General features: G+C 36.9%; 1 protein-coding gene across 1 annotated transcript; it reads left to right on the forward strand.

Annotated features, from left to right (window-relative positions):
- The first annotated feature begins 3,117 nt into the window (after positions 1–3,117).
- Positions 3,118–3,441, forward strand: LOC141630988 (uncharacterized). The gene has a single exon (XM_074443717.1). The coding sequence runs from the start codon at positions 3,118–3,120 to the stop codon at positions 3,439–3,441; it is 324 nt and encodes a 107-aa protein (XP_074299818.1).
- The last annotated feature ends 8,787 nt before the right edge of the window (positions 3,442–12,228 follow it).

Here is a 12,228-nt window from a genome sequence, read left to right on the forward strand (position 1 = left end):
ATCTCCAACGCCTGATTCTGGTAAGGTTCCTCTGACTCTCTCTGAGGAGGATGTTCTCCCCGAGATCAATTACTGGGCTTCGTCGTTATATGGGTATATTCTGGGGGCAAATCCTCCCTGGAAGGTACTCTCTGGTTATCTGAAGCGTATTTGGAAAGATTCTGAAGTTGATAAGATATCATTCATGCCCAATGGGATTTTCATAGTGAGGTTTAAGAGTATTGATAAGATGAAGGAGATTGTTAAGGCCGGTCACTTTATATTTGACAACAAACCTGTCATTATTCAGGAATGGTCTCCCGATGTGGACCTTGTTAAGACTGATGCAAAAAATGTACCAATTTGGATAAAACTTTCAGGTCCGGACCTAAAATTCTGGGGTCAGGAATGTCTTAAGAAAATTAGTGGTCTGGTTGGTGAATTTGTTAAATGTGATGAACCTACCAAACATAAGACATTTTTGGGATTTGCTAGGGTCCTAGTGGATGTTTAGGTGGGGAAAACTTTTCCAAATTCTATACAATTCAATGATGAGAAGGGTAAGACTCACAAGGTTAAAGTTGAGTATGATTGGATTCCAGTGAAATGTTCTCTCTGTCAGGGTATTGGTCATACTCAGGAGGTTTGTAGGAAGAAGACTGTGACTGCTAAACCTAAACAGGTCTGGCAGAGGAAGGTTGTCCTTAAGAAGTCACTGAATGTCCCCCCTCCAAAAACCTTGGATAAGGGGAAACAGATTGCAGCCACTCCTGCACCCAGAGCTACTGTACCACACACTCCAGTAGGGATTGTGACTAGAGTTATGAGACAAGATAGAACTGGGTCTTCATCCCACTAGGTTTCAGGACCTACTTTTCTTGATGCTCTCAATATGGCTCAAAAATCTGCCCAAATGAGTAAGGGGACTGGGAGAGGAATAGGAGGGGTATTGGACCATGGTTAATATTGGTTTTGGAACATTAGGGGCCTCAATAGCCTGAATAAATAGAAGGACATTAAGTGCTTCTTATATAATAATAACATGGGGCTATTTGGATTAGTGGAAACTAAGGTTAAACCTAATAGTTGGAATAAAGTAAGAAATAATATTTGTTCTGGCTGGGCTATATGTACCAACAATTCTGCTGCTAGTGGGGGCAAGATATGGCTTTTGTGGAATCCTGGCTTATTTGAGGTAGACATTCTGGATGTTAGTGCTCAAATTATTCACACTAAGATTCTTAATAGGGGGAGTCAGACTCAGTTTCATCTTACTATTGTCTATGGTTATAATAAGATTACCCAAAGAACTGATTTATGGAAGAGCTTAGGGCAGTACAGTACTCATTTAACTAGCCCTTGGATAGTTGGGGGAGATTTCAACAATGTTTTGCAAACTCTTGAAAGAATTGGTTCTGATGTCACTTTATCTTAGATTAGACCTTTTCAGCAGTGTCTCCTACAGTTTGAATTGACTAATATTAAGGCTATTGGGTCTTTATTATACGTGGAATAATAAACATGATGTGGGTACCAGAGTCTATAGTAGGATTGATAGATGCCTCATTAATGCTGATTGAATAAATACTTATCTAGAGTCCTATGCTTACTTCATGCCTGAGGGAGATTTTGATCACTGCCCGTGTGTAATCAGGTTCTTTGGGAATGATATTAAGAGGAAACCTACCTTCAAATATTTCAACATGTGCGCATTAGATCCTAGTTTGAAGCAGATTGTTAATGGGATTTGGAATCACCATGTTCATGGCACTCTTATATTTCAGGTGGTCAATAAACTTACTAACCTGAAGAAAGAGCTAAAGTTGTTGAATAAGAATAAGTTTAGTGACATTGAAAATAAGATGCATATATCCAAAATTTCTCTTAACACTGTTCAGGAGAACCTTATCAATCAGCCTCTGAATAAGGACCTCATTGGTCGGGAAAAGAAGCTTATTGAGGGGTATGTTGTTGCCAAGAATGCCTGTCATCAGTTTTTGGCTCAGAAAGCAAAACTTGATTGGCTTAAAATGGGAGATGAGAATACCCAGTTCTTCCACTCCAATATCAGACATAGGAGAGCTCATAATAAAGTGTTTCAAATCACTGACTCTGATGGCAAGTTATGTTTTGAAAATGATGCTATCCAGGAGGCTTTTATCTCTTATTACATGGGATTGCTGGGCACTATTAAGAAGGTGGATACGATCAGTTTACCTGTGGTTCAAGCTGGGAGAGTCTTAATTGAGACCCATCATAATTTACTGTTGGCAGCTGTGACAGGAGAAGAGGTTAGGAATGCTATGTTTGACATCTGTGGCACCAAAGCACCTGGTCCTGATGGATATAATAGCCAGTTCTTCAAGGACACATGGGAAGTGACTGGACCTGGTGTTATTGCTGCAGTGCAAGACTTCTTTGGTACTGGGAGACTGTTGAAACAGGTAAATTCCACCCTGGTCACTCTTGTCCCTAAAGTTGATTCCCCAAAGGATGTGACTCAATTTAGACCCATAGCATGCTGTAACACCATTTATAAATGCATTAGCAAACTCATTTGTTGTAGATTGAGTGTAATCCTCCCTGAAATCATCAGTGACTCTCAAAGTGCTTTTATTAAAGGAAGAGATATAGTGGAGAACATCCTCATTTGCCAGGACTTAGTTAAACTTTACAATAGAAAGGCCTGTTCCTCCAGAGTGATTATGAAACTTGATCTCCAAAAAGCTTATGACTCCATTGAATGGAGCTTTGTTCATGATATGCTTCATGCCCTGAAATTCCCTGACCATTTTGTGAACCTAATCACTGAATGCATCACTTCCCCTTCCTATACCCTTTCTCTTACTGGTGAATCTTTTGGGTATTTTAAGGGGGCTAGGGGTTTGAGGCAAGGGGACCCTCTATCCCCCCCCCCCCCCCCCCTTTTTGTTTGTAATTTGCATGGAGTATTTGAGTAGAATCTTGGATCAGATAAGGGACTATGTGGACTTCAGGTATCATCCTCTTTGTGGTAGAATCAAGCTTAATCACCTAGCATTTGCAGATGATTTGCTATTATTCTATGGAGAGGACAGACAGTCCATTACAGGATTGTTAAGAGCATTTGAGTCTTTTTATAGAGCATAATGATTGAGAATGAACAAGGGTAAATCTATTATTTACAGTAATGGAGTTGACAAAGTCATTCTTGATGAAGTTTTCAAGGTCACTGGTATGGTTAAGGGTTCTTTACCTTTTAAGTATCTGGGTCTACCTATTACTGCTAGGAAACTCTCCGTTTTGGAATGCTCTACTTTAGTTGACAAGTTTTCCAAGAGAATAAGGTCTTTGGGGTGTAGGAAACTCAGTTATGCTGGCAGGTTGGTTCTCATTCAGTCTGTTCTATCAAATCTCCATACTTATTGGGCTAGAATTTTTGTTCTTCCAATAGCCATTTTCAAACAAATAACAAGCATCTGAAGAATTTTTTTATGGACCGGCTTGGATAATGCTAATGGGAATGCACTAGTTTCTTGGGACCAAATTTTTAATGAGAAGAAACATGGTGGTTTAGGGATCAAGGACCTCATTCAATGGAATAAAGCTGCCTTGGTTAAGTACATCTGGTGGGTTGCTCAAAAAAAGGACCACCTCTGGGTAAGGTGGGTACACTCTGTCTATATCAAAACAGACTCTTGGCAACAGTATAACCCTCATATGAATGGTAGCTGGGCATAGAGGAAACTCTGCAGGATCAAAGAGCTTTTTGCTCCTCGATATATAGGGGATTGATGGTTTCATGACCAGAACCAATACACCATTAAAAGTGGATATGACTGGTTGAAACCTTATCCTGCAACTGTTCCCTGGTTCTCTTTCACTTGGGTAAAGGAGGCTCTCCCTCGACACAACTTCATAGGCTGGTTAATTGAAAATGAAAGATTGCTAACTCGTGATAGATTGCACAGAATGGGGATCACCTCTGATGTGTCCTGTGTGTTGTGTGAGAATGCACAGGAATCTCATAATCACCTCTTCTTTAAGTGCACGTATAGTAGTAGATGCTTGGACTTGGTTGCTACTAGCTTGGGGGGTAATATCCCTTGCACTTAGGTTAGTCAGTGCTGGCTGCAGTACCCCTTTCCTTCAGCTGCCACTAAGCATCAGGTGGCTGCCAGACTATTAGCACTTATGTACTCCCTCTGGTGGGCTCGCAATATTTGCATAATCCATTCTTATCTACGACGGCCTGAGTACCTGATCAAGATGGATTCTAGCAATTCTACCCATTAGTCTGTTGGTAGCTTAATTTCTCTTGTTTAGGGATTTTAGGGTTTTGTTGAAAAATGTATGGCTTTCTTAGCTAGTGCGCTTTGATTGTAAACATTCGAATGGTTTAATTTAATATATGCTTACCATTTTCACCAAAAAAACACTGAAATCAATACAACGGAACGTAAGAAAAAGCAGAATAACAAATAACAAAAATAAAATATGTAATGTTTCAGTTTGTATACCTCTAAAACTGTATTTTAAAATTCATAATATTAAAAATAAATAAATTAAATTTTAAATCTATTGTATGTAGTTTGAAAAAGTTGGAGACTCGAAAGTGTTTCTAAAAAGTTGGACTCTCTGTATTCGCTCGAAAAAAGCTTACTTTATTAATATAGATAGATAGATAAATTTACTAGATTAATGCCCGTACGATGTACAAGCCTAAAATAAAATCGTTTTACTAACATTTGCTTTTAAAACTTTGCAATAGAACGTATAATGGCAAAACATAAACTGATTGTTTGGTTACTCATAAAAATAGATACATAGGTCTATTATAGTTTGTTAAGAATAACATGAAATAGCTCATTTTGTTAGAACAATTTACATTAATTAAAACATTTTAAGAGAAACTATAATTTTGAAACTTTATCATTGAAGTAAAGTTGAATATAAAAATGTAGTTTATCTCAACATTACTTTAAATGGTAAGTAAAATCTTGATTTTTACGTGGATTATTTACGAGTTGAGACTATGTTTTCTAGACTTCAAAGTCAGACAAATCAACCTAGTAAAAAAAGGAATGGTTAACCTGGTACATGGTTCATAGGCTATCACAAATTTCTTTGTTTATGTAGATTTTGGCTCTTGCAGTTTCTTTTATGAATATTGAAGTTTCTCATTTTCCTTGAGAGGAATTCGTAAATATTGGGCACTTAGTAGAGTCTTTTAAGCCCCTTCGGTCGTCCCATTTATTTGTTTACCTTTCATTTAAATACTTTTTACAAAGAATGAAAAAAGGTAAACAAATAAATGAGGCAGATGACAAAGTGTAAAAACGTAAGCTTGTCAATCTGATCCGTCATGTATTCGGATTAACCGTAATCAGGATCGTCCTAGACAAGTGCTAAAAATGAGGCAGAACAGTACCCGGCAGCCCTGTTAAGGCGCGAGCCTATTGGCGAGGTAAGGGGCTCTACCCAGGTTTTGAAATATGAAAGCAGAGGGCCTCTTGGGGCGCGAGCCATGGGGCGAACCAAGGGGCGTCTCATGGTTGTTAAAAAGGTTGTTTAAAACCGCTTTTTGTGAATAAATGATTTGCAAGTATGATTTGTATGACTCGGAATAATTACTATAATATTAGTAATATTCGTTGTCGGATTTGCATGTTTGAAAAGCATAGCAAAATGTGTAAAAGGAAAATATTTGATTTGAACTAATTATGTTAAGTTTGATTATTTGTAATTAGTCAAGTTAATCATCGTACTCGGATTAAACCGACATGGTATAAAGAACCAAGGATGACTATGAATTATGACTAATATATTAACAAATGTAAACAAATGAGAAAAATGGTAAATAAAATAAAAGGGGGTTAAAATACCCATTAAAATGTAATTAACCAATAATATCGAGTCACGGAATAAACCGTCATGGTATAAAGAACCAAGGATGATTTTTGTAATGTTCAAAACATGTTTATCATAAAAATGAATTAAAACATTTAAAATGGTAAAAACGATTACAAATAAAATAAAGAGGAAAGATGAGAACAAGCACGGATGAGTCTGACCCGAGACCCACAAGAGGCGCGAGCTTCCTTGCATAGCAAGGAGCTTCTGTCTCAGGCCAAAACTCGTTTTTGGCTCGTCTAACCTAAATTTGAATCGTGTTATGCATTGTTCATGCTTATAAACTCAACAAAACAGTAAATACATGAATTAAAGTGAGATATTTACACCCTCAAACTTACGTATTTTGATGTTTACGTATTTTGATTTGATGTGTATATCTCAATACTTATCCAACATCCCATGATGTGATTGGATTCATCATAGTCCATTTTCATCCAGAATTTGAAAACTCAAACACTTCTTTGTGAAAGATAGTGCGAGCTCGTCATTCTCAATGAGTAATGAGTTATAAATTTTACAAGATGATTGCTCCCACTAAATTCCATGTCTTCACATGATAATTTCAAACTCCCACTTAATTCCACATGTTTCGCAATTGACTACTCAATCGAAACATTTCAAGAATTGAAATACATTTTGCTTTGCCAAGTTATTAAGATTAAAACCATATATGTTCCCAGCATATCCTTTCAAAATACCTATTTTGAAAAGGTTTCAGTCTTAAACTTATGGAAAGAGATTTTGATCTCTAACTCATTCATTTTATAAAGATGCGTAGCAATGTCGTTATTTAAATGTGAATTTCATTTAATACACGTCCTTCTCAAAATACCCCTTTCCGGAAGAAGGTTTAACCATTTCATTTTCATAATGAGGTTAAGTAATGACACTAGCGTGGTTAACAATTTAACTTAGCTCTTTTAGATATCGGCATATCTTTCTTTGCAACTTTTAGTTATAAATCTCATTTATTTTCAAGGATGCAACTTTGTTTCATTTAGGCTCTTAAGTAAATATCAATTTGAAACTCTTGGTTAAATGTTGTTCATAAACTAGTCAAATCTCTTGTTAAGTCTATTCTTTAGTCATTTTCTTCCAAAACTTTTTTTTTGGTGAAAGGTTAGCTTCTCATTAAAAACCAAAGACAAACTATTACAAACTACCACAATGGTACAATTTAAGCATAATTTATGACAATTAGGAGCTAACTGACATAAGCCATGCTTTCTCTCTATTCGTCTTAACAAGTGTAAACCAATACATAGCACGTATCCTCATTATACACCTAATCTCATGGACTACTCTATCAGGGTGATTCAGGAAGCCATCAACCCTAATCTGGTTCCTTTGTCGCCAAATATAGTAGTGAATAGCCTGAATTCATGCAATAGTAACCATTTTCTTCACCTTGGCCCAAGGTTTAGCTTGAATCCAAAGTAAAAGATTTGTAGCAGGCAAAGTAATATGCAAGATTGCACTGACCTTCTTTAACAACTTGAGCAGAAAAACACATTGCTGAAATAGATGAGTGTGAGTTTCAGCAGCATTACCATAAATCAAACATCTCTCATCTTCGCTAATTCCCTGCTGAAAAAGACGGGCTTTCAATGGTAGAGCCTCCCTTGTAATCAGCCATCTTGTAAAAGTATGCTTTGGAACACTCCAAGAATTACACACAATCTTAGACCAAAGGACCAGTGACTGCTTCTGTCTGAGCCACTGATACCCACTGGATACTTTATATCCTGCTGGGTTTGCAGTCCATTGCCCAGCACTGTAACCCACAGAAAAAGTACCTCTAATCTTACAAATAGTCTTCCAGCTCCAGGAAACATCAGTTTTTGGTGAGTAGGAGTCCCAATCTTGACCTTTCAGATATACATGGTTTATCCATCTAACCCACAGGCTGTCAGATTTGGTATAAACCCACCATGCCAGCTTACAAATGGCAGCTGCATTCCAATACAGGCTGTGTCTAATTCCCAGCCCTCCTTCACATTTCGGAGAGCAGACTTTTTCCCAACTAACCATAGGTGACCTTATATAATCTGCAGAACCATCCCACAAGTAGTTCCTACAAATAGCATCAATTCTTGTTAGGACACCTTTAGGAATTAAAAATATAGTGGCCCAGTAACTGTACAAAGAAGTTAGTACAGATTGGACAAGAGTGAGCTTGCCACTATAAGATAATTTCCTTGTTCCACAGCCTTTAATTCTAGCAGTGATGCTATCAATAAGCACAACACACTGTTCCATTGAGAGTTTGCCAGCAACAATAGGGACTCCCAGATATTTAAAGGGGGTGGTCCCTTCAACAAAACCAGAAACAAGCAAGATATCAGCTCTAGTAGAACTAGGAACTCCATTGAAGTAAATTATCTTTGTATTCTTTGTGTCGTCATTTTTCTCCCACTCTATCTTTAGAATAAATACACTAGATACTCAAAGATAGCTTATGAGACACAAATAATGATTTTGAAGTACAAGGAGGAGTACTTGGTGATTGAAATTCCTTTAGGAGAGTTCATTAACTCAACATTACTTTATAATTGATCATACACAAGCTTTAAGCTTGTGGACATATAATGAATCCCATCATTATAGTTGTCTATTAGATCACTTTAAGTGGATGTTCATATGTTTCTATGTGCAAGCATATAAATACGAATTTTTAGAACAAGGAAATACGATAAAAGGGGTGACTTGGGTAGCAAACCAAGCCACCAAAATCCAAAATACAACAATTGTTTAGAAAGGATCAACCATTTCCACGTCGAACACGGAAATCAAAATAGTTCTAAAAATCCGAAACATAAATTAAAATAAGACAATAATAAAAAGCCAAGCTTCATTGGAAGCTACTCTTAGCTCCTCGATGATTTCTCAAGCTTGCTTTTCCTTTCCCTTGTCTTTGCTTGGAGGAGACCCTATTTACAATAAAAAGAGGATATATTATCACAACTTTGTATCAAAATACCATAGTTGAATTAGAAACATAAAAGAAAGGATAGTCATTTACCTACTGGAGTGATTTTTCCAGCTTTGATGTCACCAAGATACTTGGAACAATTCCTCTTCCAATGTCCAATGACACGGCTATCGCGTACCTGTCAAAAATACCAACTGGCTCTAACTAATATAGCTAGGGAAGTCGGGTCGAATCCACAGAGAGGTAGGAAATTGTCAGCTTAATCTAAGTTCGTCAAGGTAACCAAATTGGGGGTTTTTTAATCGTGATATTCTAAACTAATAAGAAGGTAAGGAAGAGAAAATAAGAGAATAAAGATTAACCAAGGAGAGAAAAACAGCTAAGATAGACGGTTCACCATAATCATTCGGTCAAGTAATCTAGGTCTCAGGTCAATGCAAATACGATCTAAGGAGCAGTGAATATCTCCTTTCGGTCTCAATTCGCCCTAAAGCGTAAATAGCTTAGCTTTCGCCCTAACTACAATACCCTATTGTTCACTACTAGTCTCGCCTTTTCCAACCTTTCGGTCCAGGTCAAGGGTCACTAAGATATAAATGTCTAATTGCATCGACTCAATTAAACAGATATAGATAAATGCAGCAATTAACAACGAAGATTATACCAGCATTAACCCTATAAATCGATTACTATTCCCTCATAATTATGGATCCCCTATAACCTTAGCAGAAGAAAATTAGCTACTCATTATCATTGAATTAACAATAACAACAAATAAATAATTGAAATTAGACATGATAATAAACTAATAAGAAATGAGTTAAAGCAATTATGATAACAATAAAAGGGAAGAAGGAATTAAAGCAAATGATTAAAAATTAAGAGATTAAAAGAGATTGATAATACCAATAAAAATCCAAATCTGAGTAGCCAAAGAGTAAAGGAAGGGTAAAATCCAAAGAACATTAACCAGTGATAGAGTAAAAGTGAACAGATCGAAGACCCGAGTTACGTTGTTCACTCCTTCAGTCTTATACGAAAAATTCCATCCTAAACCTAATCTATGGACTAATTACAAAAGCCCATAAGATAATTAGGCGGAAAAAATATTTAGAAGGACAAACCATTCGATCGAGTGGTAATAAACCACTCGAACGAGCAACTATACGTCAATCCTCTCGATCGAGTAGAAATAAACTACTCGATCGAGCACTCCTTGCTTTGTCTCCTCTTTTGTATACTCGGATTGGTCGATCGAGCATCCTTAGGCATATAAAGCATTCGATCGAGCAAAAAATCTACTCGATCGAGCTGTTTAAGCACGTTAGACCTTGAAGCTCTTCCCGAATCCAGCTCACGCGTCTTCCAAGTGTTAGAATTCCAAACTCCGGCTCCTCATTCTCCATAAATGCATGCAAATGGGACGGATTAAGGCTCGATTTAGCTCCTCTTTGGTCAATTCCTGCAAATTACATAAAACGAACCAAAGTAGAATATTCAGGGCATTTGTAGCTAGATGCTACATAAAAAGTACAGAAATGCGTGTAAAAATGAGGTAAAAACCTTATATAAAAGACACGCATCAAATCTCCCCAAACCAAACCTTTGCTTGTCCCCAAGCAAAAATTAATGCAACTAAGAATAAACAAGGGAACGGGACCAACGCATCAGCTACAAATCACCCACTAAAACCAATTTAATGCAACGGCTAACAAAGTGGCAAAAGAAAAGTGTAAACGAGTTGAATCAATGTTTCGAACTTACTGAACCGTCGACCTTGCAAGATTCAAAAGATATCGGACTCTCACGGGTCGCTCGTCACTCAAAAGTTAGGCACAAGGTGAGTATATATGTGAAAGATAGACAGAAATAAAGACATTCACCTAACTCGACCTATAAGAACATGCATGTAGTTAACATGAATAAAGTCTCTACAACCATACTTATGCATTCCAACCATACTAGTGACCAAGACACATGCCGAGGACTTACATTTGGGTAAGTGAGGTAATGGCTAAGAAGGGGCTAAAATGAATTGGTTATGTGGGGTTAATAGCCAGGCTAGCAACAACGAATCCAAATATAACTGCATAAGGTATAGATAGAACATGGGAGTGAAAATTATTATACAATTTTTTTCCTTATCCATATGATTTTTCTTTCTTTTTTCTTCTTTTCTTATTTCGTTTTTTTTTTCTTTTTCATTCTCCTTTTTTTTTTCTTTTTCGTTCCATTTTTTTTTTCATCCAACAATTCTTTTTCTTTCATTCCCTTCAGTTCTTCACCATCTTCTGAAATCAGATAGAATAACCAAATTGCGATAAAACATTCCAAGAACTAATCGTCACTAGCTCGGCTAGGGTAGGAATTATTATAGAATGTAGTTAATAGGACAAAAAAGGCAATTTGGCTATGTGGGGCTCATGGGTAGAATGAAATAAAGGGAACTGTCTCTCCTAACATGTGTCACCATCCACAGACCGAATACATACAGGTATTAAGAAGACTAGACTCATGCTTATGCAAATTGATGTTACATGCCTTAAAGAGAGTACTTATCACATCCTAAATGAAACTGGTCATGACTGTCACCAGTTTATAAAGCTCTAACCTTAGAATGTAATGTAGCTTGCCGATATGATGAATCTAGTCTATTTGTTCAGATAAGAGGGAAACAAAAACTCGTAGATTATGCACATAATCATGCCAACTAAATGTCAAGAATATGCAAGGCTCAAGTAAAGATTCACTGTAGCGTCAGAGTTCAAACGTTCCGACTCAAATTAAACTTGATTTTTTTTTTTGAATTTTTGGAATTTTTTCTAAATTTTTGAATTTTTATGATTTGATTTTTTTTGAATTAATTAAAACAACAATGCATGCGAAAATAATTAAACGTGCAAGCGAAAATGCAAGAAAACATGCAGACAAACATAGATATGGATGCATACCTCCCCAAACCAAACCATGAAATGCAAACTAAAGGGAAAAGGAGAAGTGGAGTCAGAAAACTTACAAAATGTCATAAAGAGGGACCTCCCCAAACCGACCATGAACATGGGAGGTCAAAGAAAGTCAAGCAGTAGCTCAATAGACGTAAAACACCCGCTGGAAGACGAGACTGCTCGATCGAGCAACTTGGAATAGCTCGATCGAGTAAACTGGTGGATGGAAGTCCTCGATCGAGTAAAAAACTACTCGATCGAGTAAACGTGATTTCTGCTTTGGTCGATCGAGTAAGAATATCACTCGATCGAGTGAAAATTACCTGAAAAAAAGTGCTCGATCGAGCGATAGAACTACTCGATCGAGTGAAGTAACCCGCAAAACACGCATTTCAAAGCAAGAGAAGCATAAAGAGTTCGTAAGACAGCGTCTAAAGTTCAACAAAAAGCTAAAGAAAAACAAAAAGTTCAACAAAA

This window comes from Silene latifolia, chromosome Y (assembly GCF_048544455.1).
Source record: "Silene latifolia isolate original U9 population chromosome Y, ASM4854445v1, whole genome shotgun sequence".
NCBI classification, from domain to species: Eukaryota; Viridiplantae; Streptophyta; class Magnoliopsida; order Caryophyllales; family Caryophyllaceae; genus Silene; species Silene latifolia.

Coding starts and splice junctions, on each gene's coding strand:
- LOC141630988 (XM_074443717.1), top strand. CDS start 3,118: ATGAACAAGGGTAAATCTATTATTTACAGTAATGGAGTTGACAAAGTC.